We start from the raw sequence: 21,710 nt of genomic DNA on the forward strand, positions 1-21,710 counted from the left end.
ACATAAAATTATTGGGTATCATCGTTTCACACTGTTCTGATGTCGGTGTTTCTTCGATGCGTCATTCGCTATGGCTGGATCATTTATCATTTGTCGAAAGTAGCCATGTAGTGTTCGCAGATTAAGATGAATAGAAGCGTCAAATAATTCGTGATGCATAACGTTTTGTAATGTTATCTGTATTGCAAGTTATAGCGTGAATGCAATGTAGCCTGCCATGAAAACCTATGGTGCAACCTTGCGAATTGTCTTAACGTTTTTCGTACGCGATAACGCAGCTTTTGGTCTTCTAATGTTGTGTTCCATCCTGAAAGGTTAATGTCAAAATTCGTCAGAAGTTATGGTACTTATACACAAACAAATATATCTAGATTTGATATTTGGTGATTGAAAAGTAGTGACGCTCGATATACAAGAAATAATTGCTATTTTTCTTGGGGGGTGATTCCGTCCATTTCTTCCTAATTGCCGTAAAAAACGGCCTGGAAGATACGGCTTCAGGCGTTCTGGCGCACTATTCTCTACAGGGAATTCGACTGAAGCGCGCCAGCCTTGTGCGGCGCCGCATCTTCCGGGCCTTTTTTTACGGCAATTTGGGAGAAATGGACGGAATCACCCCCCTCTTCATATTCTCCCATCCCGTATACGAATACTCCACCTGAAATCTGCACTCACCTCAGATTCGTGGGGTGATGCCTTTAACTGTTCGTCGTGGGAGCTGCTGTCGGTGAGTCATCAGTTTGGTAGCATGTTATGGTTTTTGTTGGACAACGGATCTATCTCTGTACACTGTTGGATATCTTTATTTCTTCTATATGTCACCTCCGCTCACAAAATTTCCTAGGAACACCCATGTGAAACAGAGTGCGATTGCGTGAGATTGTCTCCGACGAATCAATCTCATCATCGCTCCTGTGGCGTTGATCATTGCATGCGTTTCCAGTGTTATACTAAGAGGAAACTAATCAATTTAGATTAATTTGACAAGTATTTCGATTGAAACACAGCAGGGTTGGGAGTGTGCGTGGGACAGAGTTTCCTTAGACGCGTTGCAGTATTCTGATCTAGATTTAAGTATATGGCGTCAGTATGTCTGGGAATAAGATAGTGCATTATTGCTACGCATCATTATTTTCATCTAAAGGTCCTCGTGGAGAAGTCTGACCATTGGATCGCGGGCTTTCCTGCAGTACGTTTCATGTAACGTGTGTATCTTCGAAGTACGCATTTCTTTGGAAGTGTGCTAATGGAACTTACCCAGCTGTGAACATATTCGCTCGTATCAACTATGAGATTTCTTTATTTCCTTCTTGTTCTTAAACTTTCTAGGGTGCCGTTTTGAAACCACAAGGTATTGACCCATCAGTTCTGTGGTATCTGAGGGTTGTATATCCGCGAAATAAACTTATTTTCCAGAATTGTTCGAGAAATGAGCCTGTTTATTTGCAGTTACTTCAGAAGCAATATTTTCACTTTACCATGACTCATTTATAATACTGTTCTTTCAATTGTCCTGTTTTTGCACTTCTTCTGAGTCATCCTACCTAGCAAAAGAGGTGGTTGCCATGAAACGGGTCTCTCTGTTTTGGTGCGTCATTGTGACTCAGTCTCCTCCATTTTTCTAGCGATTTTCGGTCGGATCTTATCTCTGTCGTTAATATGCGTATAGAAAAAGGATATTTCCCGGCTTCTATTTACACCTTTGCACCCCACAATTGCACTGATCACTTCCAGCCTGAATTCCTAACTGCGCATAGTTTCATATGTGCTAGCAATCATTATTGTTAGGTGGTGCTTTAGTTTGCAACTATTAATTTTAACTACAAAACTTGACTTTTTGTTAAGTATAATTATCTTAGCTTATTTTGGAGAATGACATATTGAAACGGCAAATATTTCAGGAAATGCCTGTAGACGATAATGACGATGAGGAGTGCCCAGTTTGTTACCAGAAAATGATTCTGCCTACGACAGTTCCGGCGTGTGGACATAGGTTCTGCTTTTTATGCATTAAAGGTGCTTTCTTGTTTTCCGTTTCGTTGAATCGAGTTATGGCCAAGTGGCTTTGGTAACATCAAGAAAAGAGCTTAATGCTCAGCTTATCATGCGAAGAAGGTTGCTCTAGACTGACAAGATCAATACGATTTTATTCGGACTACGACATACGATAACAACGACTAGCGAGACATTGAAAATACTGGGTCATAAGCTGAAAAATTTTGAAGAAGCTGACAGCGAAACGAGAAGAGATGAATAGTTTGGGTTTATTCGAGAAACGCAATGGGAACCGAGTGATGTGGAAGCTCTTCCACTGCTGTTATAGCCACTTCTTCAAAATTGGGGGAAAGTAGTTGAGTGGGGGGGGGGGGGGGGGGGGGTCGTTGGAATTAATGGTTTATATTTGAAAGTAACCAGGGAATTTTAGGTGCAGCTATTCGTGAGGGAGAGACATTTTGCCCGATGTGTCGTGGCGACATATCTCCTTCGATCTTCAAAAGGCCAGTAGTTCGCGGTGCTATCCTTGATATGCATGATCCTGATTCTCCTAGTCTCTCCGCTAAACCAACGAGATCAACTTCAACAGGTGCCAACAGTCTGAATTTTTGACGTTCTACCACTGTTTCCAGCCGTGGTTATCATCGCTCAGTCAGCTGACACTGCTTTATTTGTTCGCACAGGCCCTAAACGAGTCAATGCCGCTGGTGATGACGGTGCTCCATCGTCGAAGAAAACGAAGGAAAAAATGATTGATGGTGAATCTCCAGTCGAAGGGCCAAGTATAGTGCAAACGGATTCTGGCGAGGAGGACAAAGGTGAACCCGATTCTGAACCGCAACAAGTTGTGCAACAAAGGTTTTACTGGTTATATAAGGTAAGAACAAGTGTAATTAACTCAGATATGATCTCATTATTGGTCTTTGTCCATTCCACCCTTTGTCCATCCATCCATCCATTCTCTAGAACTTGTCTGTTTCCTCCTGTTTTTTCTATGTTTTTGTACTTGTGGTATCAAGGATTAATTTTTGTTCTATGTTTTTGTATTTGTGGTAATCAAGGATTAATTTTTGTTCATCTCCTAGAACTTAAAAGATAAGTATTTGAGTTCGCTGGAACCAAAGCTGTTATCTTATCGAAGAATGGACGATGATGTGTCAATGGTGTCATACAGCTTTGAAAAGTTCGCAGTGTTAGAGTGGTTAAAAAAAAAAAAAGTGGTATCTCAAATTTTTTTAGTAAAAATTTTTTTAATTTTTTTTTCCCCCTTTTTAAAAAAAAAAAAAAAAATATCTTATGGGTCTGGGGAATTGAGAGCAAAGAAAGTAGTAATCTACGAGGAATAGTTAGGTAAAGTTGATGAGGACATAAGATGGTTAGCTTTTTAGGATCATATAGAAGGAAACAAAAACTGCGTGAGTATTTTTCCGTACCAAATCAGTCTAGAAATTGTTGAATTCATTTGTGGTCATCTCCGTCTAGTTTACCAATAGTTGCCGATTCTTTCTGCTTTTTCTGTAACTCATTGGCTTCGAGTGGTGAATAGAGCCGCTGGGAGGGTCGACTGCATCAAATAATCGTTACGCTCCTCGATATTTCATTTACCAACTGATTAGGCTGCCTTTGTGCTCTACGGACCGTGGTTTCTAGAGACATTCTCGGTTTCTTTTGTTTTTCTTTAGTTTTTTTTAAAAATCTTATGTTATATTTCGCAATATTACAGGGCCGTGACGGGTGGTGGAGGTTCGATCCAAGGTTAGAGAAGGATATAGAAGCTGGTAGAGCAGTTACACCGGAAAGCACAGAGATAATAATTTGCGGATATACGTACGTAATTATTGGTCGAATTTTTCTTCTAATAACTGGATATTTGTATGCAAATGTGATTTTCAGCTATGTACTAGATTTCGACCAAATGGTTCAGTATCGGAAGGAGTTTCCAAGAAAAACGCGAGAAATCAAGTTTGTGTCAGCTCTCAGTTCCAAATTTATCTGTGCAGCATTTGTAACCAGCTCTTTGTAACTTGAATATAATTGGAAATGTTATGTTTTAGGCGCGTATCTGGTGAGGAATTCAGAGCAATGTCAGACAACGGAGAGGTTAAAGGGATTTCCGGAGTGCGAGTTACATAAGTTAGAATACACTGTTAATCTAGAGATGCGCTATATGTGTCAAACGGTTATTTCCAAGTTAGTAGCATTCATGCTTAGCTCGAAATTATGCATGTCCATTAAACTTGGCCACTTCCATCCGCGTAAAGTGTTGTTGGAGAAAAAGGGGTCGGGGCAACTGTCACTCGCACGCTTCTTGTTAGTTTTTTTTGATGTGGTATAGGCACACAGAACTGAAAAAACTGATACCGTCATACTGACCAGTATGAATAACTCAACAGTGCCAACAGTATCCCGCCCCTTCTTCCTGCATAACACTTCTGCGCTTGTTTTTTGGTCGAACTTTGTGGTGAAATTTTCTGGAATCTTCGATTTATAACACGCACTGTTTCATGTTATGAAATTCTAGTTTTAGTCAACGTTCCAGTTCTATTCATTTGTTTTCCTTATTCAACGGCCTGATGTAGCCTGTGGCGATTGTCCGAACCTCCACTTTGGATGTCTCTTTCTTAAGCATGGCCAGATCTATCGCGTTCGGCCCTTAACGTAATTACCACAGAAACAGTCCATTTGTGCCAATCATCTATTTCGTAAGAAACGAGTCCTTTCACCTAAAATCTGTTAACCCCGAGTACTTAGATCTTTCTTCACCCTTCCGGAATTTAAGCTTCTGGTCAGGCTACATTTTCCAGCTTAGATCTTCTTACAGTGTAACCGAGGAGGAGAGAATGGAACTGTTTGTAATGGAGTAGAAGAAGGAAAATGCAAGTGTTTCCAGCCCCTTCTTCCTGCATAACACCTCCGCGCTTGTTTTTTGGTGATGAAATTTCCTAGGATCTTCGATTTAACTGGTGATTTAACACGGCATGTTGTTATGCAGAAGAACCCAACTGGGTGACTGAACCGCTTTTCTTTATGTTGTCGAGCTTCTGCATTTCCGTAGACGGTGCTAGTCATCTCTCCAGTACTTGGGCGACATGGTGTAGTTGCGCGAGCGGCGAGCTAGAGGTAGCAGTTAGGATCCAAGTGGGACCATCGCGAATTGCAGCGACGAATGGTGCTGGCGAAGGTCCTCCTCGATCCTAACCGCTACGCTCCATCGCACCGGTCCGAGCGCAGCCACATACGCAACTGCACCGAACTTCATTTCGTTTTGACCCTGCTATAGGTCATTTCTTGGCGGATATTGGACAGATGGACTCGCAGTTTGACTTCGTTGACAATGAAAGACCACCACGAGGCTTTCTTATTGAGTGAATGTTGAGACGTTTTTCGTAACATCGTCTTTACTCCATCACACCGTTCTTGGTGATAATTGACTGGCATGATGTCATTAACAATGATAATGACAGCTTTCATTTTGAACGGTGGTGTGCATTTCACTGGGAATGCGGGCCGAGCAGTCGTTCGTCGACTCATGTCATCAGTCAAGACAGGAACTTTGACAGATTCGTGAAGTACGTTGATAGGTCGAGTTTTCAGATTTCCTCTATGAGGAAATCTGAAGACGGTTTTCAAGCCCAAGGAAAATAGCACCGTTAATCCTGGTACAATACCACTGCCACAGCTTCGGCGCTCTTTTGATTATGAATATTTGTTGGAGCATAGATGGTCCAGGACAAAGGGAGCTCACCCAGCTACGGAGGTCGGCTTTTGTTTGCCGTTAGCTAACGGCGTCAGTGATTCCTCTTGAAGATGGAAACGATGACTACGCTTGTTCATCTGCTTACAGAGATCTATCAGCCGATTCCCTTTGTCTGACGTTTGCTAGGACAACATCATTTTCCTAGCAAATCGGATTGCAAAAGTCCTGTGTTTGTCATCGGATCGGTTTCGACAAAGGTGCGTGCTGGGTGAGCTTGTAACCGAAGGTATCATTGCTTGGTCTTCAGCGGTTTCCGCAGGTGCATGAACTCTTAAGAAACTCCTTCATCATGATTCAGAGTTTGAGTTCTCTGCGATCTTGCAGTCGTACAAAGACGCCTGTAAACGGCTGTAGTTAAATTTGCGCACCAGCTCGCTGTAGTGGTTTCTCAACGCTATCGCGGAATCTTCTGCTTTCCGCTTATCGTCATCACCGCATGATGACCACGTAGCCATCAACGCTTATGATAGAGCCGTCCTCGTTGCGTATTTGCTGTAGCGCAATGGAGTGGGAAGGATTTTTAGAGTTCGTTTAACGGGCGGTTCAGCATGGAGCGGATAGTTGTTGTCAAGGATTCCGTGTTCATCCTATTTCACATTTGACCTATCAGGTTATGGGCTCTGGAAGTGTGCTCTGGGTGACTTTTGCTATGTGCAAAAAGTTGCACCGCTTCAGAGTGCAGGTTATATCCTTTTTTGCTCTCAGTTTATATTATTTGTATGTGCTTGATCGTTCCATATCAAAGCTAAGCTACCACGCGTAAGTAGCAATACAAACGGACTTGTACACGCGGTCGCTTTGGTTGTATTATATTTATCTATTGTAATTTGTGCGTGTGTTTATGTGTGCTATATTTGATACGAAAGTCTTGAATTTTGCGATGAACATCCTCTATGGTGTTTTTGATTGTCATCACAGAAGAATTTAGTTTTTTTTTAAATTTCATTTCTGGCTGCATACATTAAAGTGCCTTTAGCGTTGTGGTGTGGAAATTACTGCGAACCAGGCAGAAAACTATTCTCGTCTCAAAAATCTGTCTAAGCATTTTGTCACTTACGAAATTTTCCTTTAAATTTTGGAAATTAAGAGTAAAATTCATAGAATTCAACTCTCTTCATTCCTGCCGTTTTGTTCAGTAAACTTTTCGCTGAAACTTGAATGCTCATGCTGATAGTATTGTAGAAGATTAAGACATGTACTAGCTCAAACTAAAAAATGCTCCATTTTCAGTGCTTTGTTTTTGTTTTTCGAAAATTTTGTGGTACTAAAGAAAACTGGAAAGAGTGTAGAGAATTCGCTTCCGCACCCAACAACTACTAGGCTGGTTCGGGAAGTGCACTGTTCAAGCGTGTAGTTATTTCTTAAATTTTCCTAAAATCTAAACCGTTCATAATGATGATCGCTTTCCTTTTTTAACTGTGCTTCCCATGTTTCTAAGCTGTTGTTAGCAACGACCGCAGAAGATTGTAAAATGCGACAAATGATACTGTAGAGAGAGGGGGTTGTCCAGAAATATCTTCGAGTCGTTGTTGTCAATTTTCCCACAAAACACTAAAAAAAGGATGAAAGCTGCATATCTTCAAGTCCTTCCTCAGCGTTGACCAAGGCCTGTTCTGTGTATGTTGTAAATCCATTTTGTTATGATCAGGTTGATTTTTTTTTTGGTTCTGATTTCTCTCTAACCGATGAGACCTAATTTGCAACATTACGTGTGGTAGGTGCATTGGTGGGTCGTACGGCAAATTACGTCCCACTGACCTAGTTTCTGCTAAAAACGACAGCGTAAATACTGGTTTCATCAGGGGAAGCTGGGGTGAAAAGTAGCAGAACGGCGATCGGCGAGTTTTTGAGCTCAGCCTACCAGATCTAATCGGTTTGATATCTCTGCTAATTAAATTGCATCTGAGCTAAGGTCCGGAGCCACGCAGGACTGTAGACGCACAAGCCAGAATGGTCCCGGACTTTGAGAAACCGGTAAATTCTTATAGATGTTTAAACTTCTGATTCCAGAACGTTGTTGTAATGATACAGTGAACGATGTGTGAAGGTTTTTAGCCGTTCTGCGACATTTCCGCCTTAGCGTACATCGGGGGCGCGAAAAAGTCTAATTGAAATCCGGTTTTTCAACGTCCGTACGCAGCCGCCTGCCCCGGATCCATCGCTGGTCGCCGGCGACTTTTCAGGATTCATGTCGCGCGGTGGCGTAGAAGGATCATCTATCGATCCGGTGATGGAGAGCTCTGGTATGTCCTGTTATGCTCTTCTTTTTCGCAACGGGATTGTTGTTCTAGAGCCTGTTGTTTTTCTTCTAAGCACCAGAACCAAACAACAGCATGTGTGAGCTGCTTCGTGAAGCTTTCTCAGCCACGGTCGCCAGAGACTACGAGAAGTAAGTGGTAGGAAACCATACAGGAGTTCCTAACGTTTTTTGGTGTTCTTTCCTTTTTCCTCCCATGCCTTCAACGTCAACCCCACCTTTCCAAGAATATCTGTGGATTCTGAGGAGTCGTACAGGTCCCAGAAATTCTCCGCATAAATAGGCGATGCCACGTTGGCGAATTCGGCACGTTGCCAGTGTACTGAACGATAGCGGAGAACGCATACGTGACAGTGGCTAGCGGGGTCTTTCTGGTTTCTCTACTTTTCCCATATTCAGAATTTTTGGAACCGATAATGATGGCGAATCGTGACTAGTCTTTTATTTCCTATGCTCTCCCTCTTCAAGTCAGTCAGTCTCTTATCTAGGATTTTCCATTTTTCCATTTCCCCTTACTGTTTCTATTTGGATGCATACTTTCTTATTCTTTGAAGTAATGATATTTTCTGGAATTTTCCATCTTTAAATCACTAGCATGTGATGTGATTTTTTTTCACATTCAAAACATCTTCACCTTCAACTCTTTCACAGGCAATCCCTTCTCTAATTTTTCGTCTTCAAATTCTCCTCCTTCCTTAATCACCATTCGGAATCTCCTTTTATTTGACCCTTACTGATAATCATCAACTTTGTTTATTGATTCATTTGTGTATTTATCCAGTCTCTTACTCATTGGTTCGCTCATATTCATTCATTCATGCGTTCGTCCTCTCGCTTGATCACTCATCTCTCTCTTGAACACTAGCAGACAGCGGCTGACACGGTCTATCCATACCGTCCCGTAACCGTTAATTTGAAATTCTTTTGAAAAAAGGAAAAACTGGATCTTTACGTGTTTGGAAGCATTTCATTAGCAGGCGACGATTCAACAGCGTCTCTGCTGATGAGATCTCCATCGTAATGAGATTTCTACAAAAAAAAAAGCGCGAAAGGAGGGTTCTGGGTGATTTGGTGTCTTATCGAAGTGCAAAGTTCCAGAGATCTTATTTTGCTTCTTACTGAGAAATTCCTCATAAAACTTTATTTTTTAATGGTCCAGAGACAGAGGAAGCATGCTTGATTGCACGTGGGTACATAAACATATGTGGGAGGAAAGATGAAAATTTTATAAGATGTATTATAATGAGACATTAGAATGTATTATTAAGAGTTTATTATAATGCAGATGGAGCTTGAGACTTTGTCGCGGGCAGTAGGAAAGTGAATACGAAGTGGGCGGAGCGCTTTGCATTTTGAGGCGCAGTTACTTCAGCAAACTATTGCAAAGGAATACACACTATGAAGATGGGTTATAAAACCAAAGCATAGAATGTACCAGTCCAGCATGGAATGTCACGAGATAATGAACTACCAGAGTCCGTATCCAATGAACCTTTTCTAGTTGGATTGACATTCTGTAGTGGTAAAATGTATCTTTGTCGGAAGATTACTATCCAATAGAAATCGGACGCACGGACAAACGCAACATGCGGTGGAAATACGTTTACCACTCGTCTTGCACAGGAAATGTTTCTGCAACAAATGGCTAGGTCCGCTGTGAAGTGGCGTCGCGCTGAGTTTGCCTCAGCAAGCCAACCAAATAATACTGAATAGTACAATGAGAAGACGAAAAGTCACCGATGGTCATGGGGTTAAAAAAGGTTACCTACCATGGATCAAATATTTGTATTGGACACGGGGTGAAGTTATGACCATAACTGTTGTAGTCTGTATATCGTGGAAATACTCTTATTTCGCCAGGGGCTTCCAATTTCAAAACGAATCAATTTTTAATATTGTCCCAAAAACTCATTACTTTTATTTTAGAGTTTAACGGGTAGATGTTTCCCATGGTAACAGTCTGTTCATTACGAAAATATAACTTTGACGTATTTCCTGAAAAAGAAAACGCTGAAGATCCTAATTTTCAGGGCCGTTTCAGTGGTACGATGTGCGGTAGCGACCGATTATGCGTTTGGAGTGGAAGATTTGGAATTGATGGATCATGTCTACGCTTGTATACTTAATACATCACACTATGATGAGAGTGTGATTGAGGTAAGAGTGAGTCGATGAAGGCCTGGTCCCACTATTCATCATTTCTACCATTTCAACATTTTGGACAGCAGACAGAACTCAGCGTGATTCCGCCCATCTTTCTTTAGTCGCCGTAAAAACGGCGTGGGAATCGCTTTAGTTCCTACGAGGTACATTGGAGCACGCTTCTATGCACACTTTCCTGTCCCCTCAGCAGTCTTTTCATTGGTTTCACGTGAATAGGCTGGCGAGAAGACGTCATTGATCTTCGGCCGCTCGCACTTGGTTGCGACGCGTGCAGAAAGGTGGCGCGTTGCAACTCAAAAACAAGTGAAGCTGCAACGGCGTCTTCCACGGTATTTTTTTTACGACGATTAGGGGAAGTTGGATGGAACCACGCTGGGATTCGCAATCACCTACCCTTAGTACGCTTTCGCTGCGGGTTACGCATCGCGTCAAAATCGTGACACTCCCCTCTTAAGCTTACTACTAAAATTACTGCACAAAATTTCTACACATCTACAGTATCCGTTCTCTTCGAACATCCCTTCTCTCAAGGACTATCATTGTTTTATTGGATATAGTTGCTTTGTCAGTCAGTGTTTTAAACATGCCTCAGAATCCTAAAGCACTTCCTCCAGTTTCATTTGAACGCAGTTTTGCACACTTATATTCGCCGAAGTGGCCCTCCCATTATTTTCTTGAAGCCTAAAAGTCTTCGTATCGGAACCAGTTTTCGTTCTTTCCCTAGGAAATTTCCCACTAGAGACCTTCAGTTTTCGAAGAAATCGACAGATTTCTGGCTCTACATAAGTGCAATTGTCAGGTGCAAGCATTTTTTACACTCATCCACACGTTGCTGGGTTCTCACGGATTTTTTTCTCACGAAGTGAAGAAGGAACAGAATGGTGGGATTTTTAAGAAGTAGAAATCATTTTGAAAAGCTCAGTTGTGGTTGCTTTTGTCGACATACATGCATCTGGATCACACTCTTGTACTACAGCAAGATAATATAACAATTATCCTCACCCATCGGAAAATTCTATGCAGCCATGGAAAAGCACAGGACTTGATGACTGTTTTTATATGGATTATTCTGTTGTTTTTCTAGGGCTCGGATGTAAAGAGAAGTAAATAGGTGAGCAAAATGGCAATAATATGTATCTAAGAGCAAGTTTTTGCTTGTTTTCAATCCTGATTCTTCTCGAGGATAGTCACATCGAAGTCTGCGATAATCAGTGAGGAGATCTGAAGTATATCGGTAATTTTACAGGTTAAAAGACCTGAAAAATCTTGCAATAGCTTCACATAGGTGTATTCTAATCGGAGATACCTGTGTCAGTAAGGATTGCTGTGCACAGCTGGAACGTGCCGTCGATAGCTCAGTTGGTAGAGCGGAGGACTGTAGAGTAGCAGCTATCCTTAGGTCGCTGGTTCGAATCCGGCTCGACGGATTGTTTTGCAAATTTTACGGGAACGCTAAAACCTCATTATGATGCTTCCATAAACTTCAGTGTCCTCATATTTCGTTATATTTAGTGTTTTATTTCCCAATAATCACTCTTAATGCGATTTTCCATCATCGTTTCTACAAGAAAGTTTGCAGTACAGATTTGGGGAACTCGATGAGTCGTTGGATTTCTTTCTTAATTTTTTACCGTTTTAGAGTCTGGAGTTGTGGTCCTTACCTTCTTTTCTAAGAATATATTGTAACGATTTCATAGGCGTAAGATTAGAAATGGTTGCGTCTGAAAGGAGAACAAGAGATACGCATTCATTTGTTGTTCTAATCAATTTGACTATTAGAATTTATTTCTAGTATATTTAAGGTTATTTACTTTTAAAACATAAGATTGTACGCATCTGCACGCAGCACTTGTTTTTCCCAATGTTCAGACATTAATTTTCCTTGACAATAGATTTCCTCTTTTCCTCTTTTCTTGAGGATTGATTTAGAAGGAGAAATTAAAAGGCTGTGAGCAAAAATCGGATGTTTCTCGATGTGTTTTCTACGACTAAGGGTGTATTTAAGTATTTGGACTTTCATTTTTACTAACTTCTTCAGGTATGCTGGGAATGGATCGATGCTCTGGAACGTGCTCCACGTTTAAAGGATGCCCGTGTGATATCGAGTTCTCAGCTAAGCATCTACTATGCGTATCACATGGTAGGATCTATGTGTTGCTTGCTTTGTGCGGCCGAAATTATGGGAATTACCCCTTTTCTACAAACGAAAATTGTTATACAGAAAGTAGCGAAAGTAGTGGATTTTTTCTTGCTTGGTTGTTATTCAGAGAAGCATAAGTTCCTTGCAGGTAGCTATTGCTACAAGCCATCAGCTCTTCAACACTTAGACCGCAACACAACGTTTCTCTCTTGAGATGATTTTGCGCAATTTAAAAATACAGTTTAAAGATAATAAAATTCTTAGTCACTAATGTTGCTACCATTTTGCATCAAAATCCATTTTAAGGTATCAGAAGTCGCTTTAAGCAAGAAGAAAAATGCGTGGCTCACCGGTGAATCACTTCACGCACTTGTGCTAAACTCAGTAGCTCATTAAAATGTGAAGTTAAGATACACTTTCGTTCAGTTACCTCAAACTTCAGTTCTCTCTCTTTCTTCCTTTTTTTTACTCTACCTCTCTCTACCCCCGTAACTGTTGTCAGCCTCTCGTTGACTTAATCTCTGGTCGATTATCGAAATAAATCTTCATTGGCGAAACGAACCGCTGCAAGCGCTCGCCAACACTACCAGAGGCTAATAACAGCTTCAAAATTCCATGTCAGATATCGCGAGTCCAGGAACGCATGCCTCGCCGACCAAATCATGCGCAATCCAGAGCAGACGCGTGGCGAAGAGTCAAAAGAAGCTTCGAGTGGGTCCCATACTAGCTTTGTTTTCGCAGAAAACTGGTGTCCTTTGTTAGTTCTATAGAATTTCTGTAGTTAAATCCACGTTTGCAGTTACTTATGGTCAGCGGCTGTTCAATTATGGAAACCTTTTGAGTTGGATCGATTGGATATTCTCTGTAGCTGGTCATATCTGGCACTACAGTACGCTGATTCTGTTGATGAGGACACCATCGAGCTTATTGAGGTTCGTTGGAGTATGTTTTTCGAGGAAAATATATTTCTGGGGAATGGAATATTCTGGTAAAAATCACAACGTTCTTATCACCTGATCAAATTGGAAGGAAGTATTTAACGAAGTTTGAGATTTTCTACTACTAGTTTCTCAGCGGTTGACCTAATGAGGAGCTAACATAGTAACGGTCAATAATGTTTTTTCTTCGAGATGTTTTTTCTGCATCAGATCATTAACCCCATATCGTTCAACTAACTTTTCTGGGAATAGTGGACATATGTTGAGGCGCTGAAGTCCAAAGACCACAATCGCAGCCGGTTTTTTCTTCGAATCTTGCTCACCAGTTATCCTTTTTTCCTTTATTTCTGTAAATTTTCAGTCACTAAGCGTCGCTTTCTTGGTGAACTAAATCTGTGTACTTCTGCATGTTTCCAGACAGCCAAATGCCAAGCAGCCCACGTGCTCGCAACAACTATCGTAGTGGAGAACGCACATCAAGCAAATCAACGAGTGGCTACAGTGGAAAGAAACATCAAGGAGGCAAGATCATTGGCGGAAAAACTTGGCAAAAAAGTGAGCAAACCCTATTTCGTAGTGAGCACCGCTAATTTCTTCCTCAGGAATACTTGGTAAGTCATCGAGTTAATCGAATGGGTAACCATACTTTGCCTCTTTGGCCTGAATGAGAATTTAATAGGGTACTGGTCTCATGAAAATGCAGAGATTGTTTTGTTTTCTCTCATCCTATTGGATGCAGACCAAGTAGCTTATATTCTCCTTTTTTAAATAGTTCGGCTAGGATTGGTACATCAAAGAATCAAAAAAAAAACAAGCAAGAAAAAAAAAGAAGAAGAAAAGCAAAGAAAAAAGAAGCAAATCAAAGGAACGAAAAAAGCATTATTGTTACCTATTATCTATTTAAGAATATGCTTTAGCGCTAGAATTTGTGAACATTCCGATAGTCTTTGATCTTGGAAAAAAGTGAAGGTCACGGTGCTAAGCAATGTTAGCTGCACGTATGCCTTCTCGAGAAAGCGCGACGAGCCCGCAGGAACGTTATATACGTGTACGTCATCATATCAGACGTGTTTCCTTCGCCCGACACTGATTCTGTCCTCCGCAGAGCTGCGCCAACGGAGTCCACATCGCTGTTTTCCAAACTAACATAAGTACCAATTCCGATCTTTTGCCTAATCTCCCTGATTTTTGAATCTTGTCCAGCGACTGTTCGGTAAAATTATCCGGTGAATAGATTAAAGACAACGTACCACTATTTTGACGTTATGCGGAAACCACAGCGAAAGCCTAGAGTTGGGTAGGTCGTTGCTCTGCTTATCCTTCCCTAATCGTCCTAAAAAAAACGGTGTAGCTGGCGAGAAGCGTCATTGATCTTCGACTGCACACTGTTGAACCTGGCGCGTGGACAAGGGTGACGCGCTGCAAGTGATTTCGTAGGAAAGAACGCCGCCTACTACTTTTTTTAAGGGCGATTAGGGAAAGAGGAGCGGAACCACGCTGCTTTCCGTAATCTAAAACCCGAACTCTAGGCTCTCACAGCGATTTCCGTACCCCGTCAGAATCGTGATTCGCTGTCTCTAAATGGATTACCCCGTAGAGATTGCCCTATCGACCTCCATTTACAAATTAGCCGAAATCGGAGCTTCCTTGTTAAGTAGAAAAGTAACAAAAAGACGTAGGTGAAAGTGCCTGGTCTGGTCAATTTTTTTGAAACACTACAGTTAAAAGCTCGTATAACTTTACTCTCTTTCTAGAAGCATGCTCTGCAAAATGACGCTCACATGCTCGGCTAACAGCTAGAATCATTTTTACTCGCGTTCATGGTCGCAGACTAAGCTATTTTACACCATAGGCCAGTATTTTCATAACAAACTGGATAATGTATCTCCCATCTATCTTTTTTCTTTTTTTCTTGTTTGCCATTTTTTTTTACAGTTTTTTTTGTCACGAAGAAGAAAACGCTGTTGCAGTTTGGCGTCAAGGAAGAAGGAATGACAATCTCGCAGGCGCCAAAAGAAACCGAGGAAGAAGAAGAAGGTGTTCCGTCGAAAAGACGTAAGGAAGAGGAGCAGTAGAATTGAGGCCAAACTGATGTCTTCAAATAGTCTTTCCGATGATTACGGTATAATCGTTTCGGTGGTGTTATTTCGTACGTTCTCATTGATCTCTTCCATTACTGCGAATTTATTTTCCCCTTCTGGAAAAAACATTAAAGCATCACTGCGAATTTATTGTCTTCTTCTGGAGAAAAATATTTTAAAGCAGAATGTACAATTGACTAGATGAACACAGCAATGAAATCCAAAGCAAAAATGACTAGCAAATCGCATATGAGATCTTTGGAGATCAAATAAAGTGACTCAAAATACAAGCACAAATCGATTGATTGGGTTATAGACTCAATGGTCAACGAGATCGGACAGTGTTTCGCTTGTGCTGAGCTTCTCGTCAACCTCTGATTTTTTCTCCGCATCTTCCCCTTCTTCCTTAGCTCTCCGTTGTTTTTCCTGTTTTCTATATTTGGCTCGCCGATTTTGGAACCATACCTGAAGTTTCTCTTCTCGGGAGGAAAAGGTGGAAATTTCTGCGTTTTTCGAAGGTAAGCAAGGGAGAGAGGCTTTCAAACCTGTACTCTAGCCTCGGTAAGATCAATTCTCATCGCTATGTCCTCTCTGGTGTAGATATCCGGATAGTGACTTTCCATAAAACTTCGCTCCAACTCCTTTAGCTGACCCGAGGTAAAAGTAGTTCGAATTCTACGTTGCTTACGTCTTTCTGACGGATTTCCGCAAAGCGCTCCTGGAAATAAATTGAGAATCGATTGATATGATCGGTATGTCCATTCCCATCGCTGACTAGCACCTACCGACAAGCGATGATCCAGGAATGCCGGCCATGATCCCACTAGCGGCATTTCGTCCATCAGTTGATCCCATCAACGAGGATTTTTGATACAACTGGTATTGTAGGCCTGAACATTAGTTTTTGGTAAAAGAAGAAAAGTTGATATGTGATTTTGACCTTTTCATGGAAGTTTACAAATTTCCTTTTTTCTTGGATTCATGATTCATGTGTATTTTTATGTTTTTGTAAAAATAATTGACGTGTGTGTCAATGTTTACTGACATTTAGCTGGATTATTTCTTCCAAAGATGTTTCTCGATTACTAGAGGATGAAAAGTTTTTTTTTTTTTTACTAATTATCAACATGCCTGTATTTACATTACGACGCTTACTTTGACCCAAATTTTTGGATTTTTCGAGGTTTTTTTAGATGTCTGCAAGTCCATGGAACATTTGTTATGTTTGGCGGGGTTGACGCCCAAACATCTAAAAAACCTCGAAACCCTAATCGTGTCCCCTTGGTAAGTCAATCCTTAATTCTGTTGACGAACTGTAAGTCTTCTACTACGAAATTGTCGAAAATCTCTTCAAAATTGCGAAGTAACAAATTTGGATAGAATTGTTGGTCAGTCGGACTGCGAACGCCAAGAATTTCCTAGCGATTGGACATCAGATTTTGTGTCTCTGCTTATCACAGTGGAAACAAATCTTTTTAGCAGAATTGATAGAGGCGGATTACAGTAATGTCCACATCCAGAGAGGGGAGTGGGTCAAGGAAAATCTCCCCTCGTTACTAGTCTTGCTGAGGTCAAAGCCATGAGTTGGTCATATCTCTGTGCAGTCTACACGACTACTTGCGGCCGACGTAGCCGGCGTACCAAGTCAGTGTTTCTATCTTCCCGGACATGTCTGGCACCAATTTACCGATCCCAGAAGGATGAAAGACTAGGTTAGCTCTGGGGCAGTTTCGTACCAGAAGACGTACAGTCACATCTTAACCTCTTACTGATTGCTCTACGCAGGCCTGCCCAATTTTTAGGATTTTTTAAAAAAGATTTTCCACTAGATTTTGTACTAGGATCACTAATTTTTCGTCTTCTGTCGAAAAATTAGCGATCCTACTGTACATACCACCTTACGGTTTCTCACCTGTATTGAAGAATGCTTGAAGAGAATCATGAGTACTTTGACGATATGCATTCTGTTGACTTGTTGACGTTGGTAGAGATCTGAACAGAGTCTAACATTTCTTAAGTATTAATCTGTTAATTTGTCAGCTGAGTAGTTCCGCGTGTACGACAAGAAGGAAAAGATCGAAGTTGGGCTGTACCACAAATGGGTGCCGATTACGGTTGATTTCGTTGATAGAACAGTAATACTTTATCCATGACTCGAACATTGACATTTTTAGCGCTTTGAAAAAGAAAATCAGTAGCAGCCGAAAGGGAATACTGTCTTCTCAACCCTCAGCTCGAAGTTCTACATAGTTCATGCATTCAAACGAAAACTCTTCTAGTTTTTTAACCTCCTTAGCGCTTAAGACGTACAGATTCATCATGGAATACACTTTTTGTACAGGCGCGCGCCACTTAAGCGGCTATAATTAACAGGAGAAGAATAGAATGTGGTTCCACATGCAGATATTTTGGTGCGTATGTAGGACCATCTCACTAGTAATGCCCGTCGATTATGCTTTTTTACTTGAAAATTTAGATAAACGAGAAATTTCCTAGGGTCTAAAATACGTTCCGCTTTATTATTCATGGTCTTCTTCCATCTTCGTAATAGATTAAAGAGTGGTCCTTTGCAAGTGCTTTTTTCTTGCATGTAATCAGAAACGTAAGGACGTTAAGGGATGCACCCACAATAAAAGCACAGCTCACGAAATTTTTATAAATTTATTCGATCTGCTTGGTTATATTCAAGAGAAGGAACTCCTTACCTGTTACCAGTAAGGTAAGGATTTGTGTACTGTCCGTAAATTTGTGTTTGTGCACCGTTACCATATCCTGCGCTATTATTCAAATTGAAATTAGTATTGAGCTGGAACGGATTTGGCACCGAGCCATCAATGCTGGAGGCCTGTTGCGTGAAATAGCCACCGTAGTCCATTAGCTGGCTGAAAGAAAATACTCCGAAAGTTACTCTGCACTGCCAACTGTAGCATGGAAAACGAGTATGGAAGAAAATAAGGGAAAATATCTGTGAGGCTTCATTTGTAACTGCAAATACAGTACAATCGCTAATTCTTCGGCAGTAAACGATCTCGAGGAATTTCGTTTTGTGAAAAAACATTTCTCTCTGTAGTTATTCTATTCCTTTCAAATCTAGCAATAAATGCTCAACATTGCAGTTGTTCGATGTGTTGCTTGGGGTATGTGGTGGGTCGGCGTGCCTAGGTGGCAATAACCTGTTACAGAGGAAAGAGAAACATATCCACTTACTAATTGCGAAGAAATACATAAGCTTTTTGTAAAAACACATGAAAAAGTAAGTAAAAGTTTTGATCTTTGCGGGTTCAAAATTGACCACAGCTGAGACGTATTGTGGAAAGAATTGAAACAGTTCATGGTACGGGAACCGTTCTCTGAAGTGATGTGTCGACCGAAGGCACAGCTCATTTGTTAACGGTTTCTGAACTCCCAAAGACCACAAAAAAAATGCAAAACACTAAAGCTGCAACTTCACAGTTGCAGTTTGCAGCTGCAAAGAAACAGAAAATTCTGTTGAGGTAGAAAGTCGAGAGATAAGAGCATCCCATAACAAATAGTTTTCTTGCTGATTCTCTAAGAAACAAAAGCATGCTACTTTAAAGGCATCATCCCACGAATCTGGGCTTCGAGCGCTCCGATGCACCCTTTTCTAGGACGAGTTCGATTGGAGCGCGCCAGCCTTATCCACGCGCCGCATCTTCCGGGCCGTTTTTTACGGCAATTAGGGAGAAATGGACGGAATCACCTCCTCTTCATAGTCTACTATCCCGTATGCGAATACTCTGCGTGAAATCCGCACCACCTCAGATTTGTGGGGTGATGCTTTTAATCAATTTTTCAACATCGTCAGAGATATGATATTACGGCTGTGAAACGGCCGTATGTAGGCATCATACTACTTTCCCAAAAATATATTTACGCCAAGAATCACGTGTTCTTGAGGCGCAATTAACTCGGACTCAGCTTTGCTTTGCTAATGTGTAAAAATAGGTGACTTTTTCAGAGTATTTCAGTGTTAGCCTTTAAGAGTTGTACTTACTTACATATATCTAATCGATTTAGCTCACACACTCGGATCTATTGATATATGGATTTTATCATACATATCAAATTGAGGTGTGTTATGAAAACAGACGAAAAAGACGCGGATCCGCGTCTTTTTCGTCTTCTGCCGAAGAATTAGCAATTCTTCCACTGAACTTTATCCATGTTAGCTGATCTAATTACTTTAAATAGTTGAAAGGTTCTCATATATGTAGCTCAGTTACAATTACTTCGAACTCTACAGTTTTAGTAACTGATATTACTCATTGTTACTATTGTGATTCACAGAACACAAGATTCTCAAGGATCCAGACCACGATCGATATCGATTCATCGATGGGAAATACTCGATTAAAAAAGTGTCTTAATAACAAATAAGGGAAAACGTAGACAAGTATAAATGGACAATATGAGAATATCCTGGTGCCATTCGGGAAAATTTCCTCGCAAGCCATTTGACAGAAACATTTCTCAGATTTTACAGATTTCAAAATTTCGCGATGCACATTTTTACTTCATGAAATTGCTCACTAAGCGAAACGAGAATAGAAAAAGAAATGAAAGTGGTTTTCAGATGGTTTTATAGAAATTCAAAAAAGGAGGCGATCCGCAGTATCTTTTATTTCCACAACTACACATCCCTAGGAACCCTAAGTGGCATTCGGTAAAACAAATTGACGCATTCTGGCCCAACTTTACTTTTGTGAAGTATAAACCCCTGGGAAGATCAACTTTCAAAATTGTTTTTGCTACAAGTGGATCACGTTCTTCATTTTGCCACCCAGAAAAACTTATTCTCATCCGGTTTCGAGTACTCCGACGATATTCAACAAATTAATTCTAGTGAAGTGCGCACTAATGTTGCTATGTGGTTGTATTTTATCCATTAGTTCTATTGCCAATAGATAATGAATTTAATTCCTTAACTTTAGATGTATGTAAGTGTAGCTCTTTTATTCTATCCGAAGAAAGCAGGTGAAGTTGAGAAAAAATGAGCTGCCCTGGTTTGAATAACTCTTTTGACTTTTTTTTTTGCCTACACATCTTAAGGACGAAAAGTTCCACGTTCGTGGAAAGGGCGATACTGTTGCAAAATTAATTTCTTGGTGATTTACAAAGTGATGGTCTAGTAGCCGGTTCCTGTCTCATATTTCCACTACTTCGTTTTTTTCCTAGGAAATTTCCTGAATAGAAACACATCAGTTATTTCATGGATCCGTGAACGTTTCCAAATAAATCTAACGATGCAGCAGCAGCAAGACATATTTCATAAGCACGGTAAATGAGTTGGATGCGATAGAAACGGGATTACCGTTGCGAACAAATCCGATATCCATGCGGATCACCGGATTATAGGGGTGGGGTCGGAGGCGGTGCCAGTCGATGAGGGGGTGGGGCAAGCCGTAGGGCGCAGCGCTAATTGGCTGCCGGGAACTGTAGCATTTGTGGTGACGCGGGTTGAATGCCCAGGAGGATCCCGTTTATTTCTGGAACTAGAGTTGCCCAACCATGGCTACCCCATTTCTTTGGAAACGTGGAAATATACTGTGCTCTACTGCGAAAGAGATGCTCCAATTTCTAAGTACTCAATGCACCTTTGATAGTATGCGATTGAAAGGCCATCAGAGAGTTAATGGCTGTGTTTGCTTATCCATCCAAATTATATCCCGTAAATTTTATGTAAATTCCCATGTAATACGGCTGCGGTTTGAAGTTGCAAGCTGTTCTTGAGATAAGAATCTGGATTTTCCGTGTTCAGGACCTTCCCATCAATCGTTGGGTACTGTATAATTAACTTGAGGAGTTTCTTAGATAACTTAATTCAGTTTTTTTTTTCAAGCCCGAAAAGTACTCTAGAATCCCGTATCTTTCAGTTGTTCTAGTATTCTTTCAGTTACTCCTCGTTAGACCTCTGGTGCGTCAACGACGCTCTGGCGTTAATTTTAGGTCGCCACTATGCCGTATGTTTCGAGTGATCGTTATACCAAGCGCCACTTAAACAAGCACTTGACATATGACTCTCACTATGATAATTTCCTTATGCAGACAACCGTAATTAACGCGATACCGTATCGTAACATGTAGATTTTTGCCTTCCTTGTCCAAGTACTGTGATAGTCGTTCTTTCTTGAGCGCAACAAGCAATCTTCGGTAGTTCCCTGGAATAAATCCACAAATACGTGAATTCAGATTGATGCGCTTCAGAGACACACAATCAAAGTTTACTCGGAGAATTTGACAAATTTCCAAGTAATCACAATGTTGACTGAGACGATAAATGATAAAACAATTAAGTATCAGCGCTGATTCATTTTCCCATAGGAAAATGTCTGACAATCCAGGGAAGATAGCTCGTACA

The 21,710-nt window shown here is 40.9% G+C and overlaps 3 protein-coding genes across 4 annotated transcripts; 2 read left to right on the plus strand and 1 right to left on the minus strand.

Moving 5' to 3' along the window:
* Positions 1-217: 217 nt before the first annotated feature.
* Positions 218-4,128, plus strand: RB195_005627 (uncharacterized protein; the record flags this gene model as incomplete). 2 transcript variants are annotated; one of them, XM_064178248.1, is made up of 8 exons in its annotated part: positions 218-314; positions 681-727; positions 1,902-2,016; positions 2,426-2,584; positions 2,679-2,872; positions 3,719-3,822; positions 3,889-3,957; positions 4,050-4,128. In XM_064178248.1, the coding sequence occupies 8 exons, from the start codon at positions 218-220 to the stop codon at positions 4,126-4,128; spliced, it is 864 nt and encodes a 287-aa protein (XP_064035316.1). The 2 variants fall into 2 exon arrangements, with proteins under 2 accessions (XP_064035316.1, XP_064035317.1); XM_064178247.1 differs by lacking the exons at positions 218-314; positions 681-727 and having other exon boundaries at positions 1,905-2,016.
* A 3,812-nt stretch (positions 4,129-7,940) lies between these two features.
* On the plus strand, positions 7,941-15,325 carry RB195_005628 (uncharacterized protein; the record flags this gene model as incomplete). The annotated part of the gene is made up of 8 exons (XM_064178249.1): positions 7,941-7,995; positions 8,066-8,141; positions 10,040-10,166; positions 12,211-12,312; positions 12,935-13,023; positions 13,112-13,244; positions 13,668-13,805; positions 15,221-15,325. 8 exons carry the CDS (start codon positions 7,941-7,943, stop codon positions 15,323-15,325), a joined length of 825 nt encoding a protein of 274 aa, XP_064035318.1.
* A 324-nt stretch (positions 15,326-15,649) lies between these two features.
* Positions 15,650-18,206, minus strand: RB195_005629 (uncharacterized protein; the record flags this gene model as incomplete). The annotated part of the gene is made up of 5 exons (XM_013443499.2): positions 15,650-15,796; positions 15,877-16,049; positions 16,117-16,221; positions 17,244-17,323; positions 18,037-18,206. The coding sequence occupies 5 exons, from the start codon at positions 18,204-18,206 to the stop codon at positions 15,650-15,652; spliced, it is 675 nt and encodes a 224-aa protein (XP_013298953.2).
* Positions 18,207-21,710: the final 3,504 nt, after the last annotated feature.

This window comes from Necator americanus, chromosome I, assembly GCF_031761385.1.
Source record: "Necator americanus strain Aroian chromosome I, whole genome shotgun sequence".
NCBI classification, from domain to species: Eukaryota; Metazoa; Nematoda; class Chromadorea; order Rhabditida; family Ancylostomatidae; genus Necator; species Necator americanus.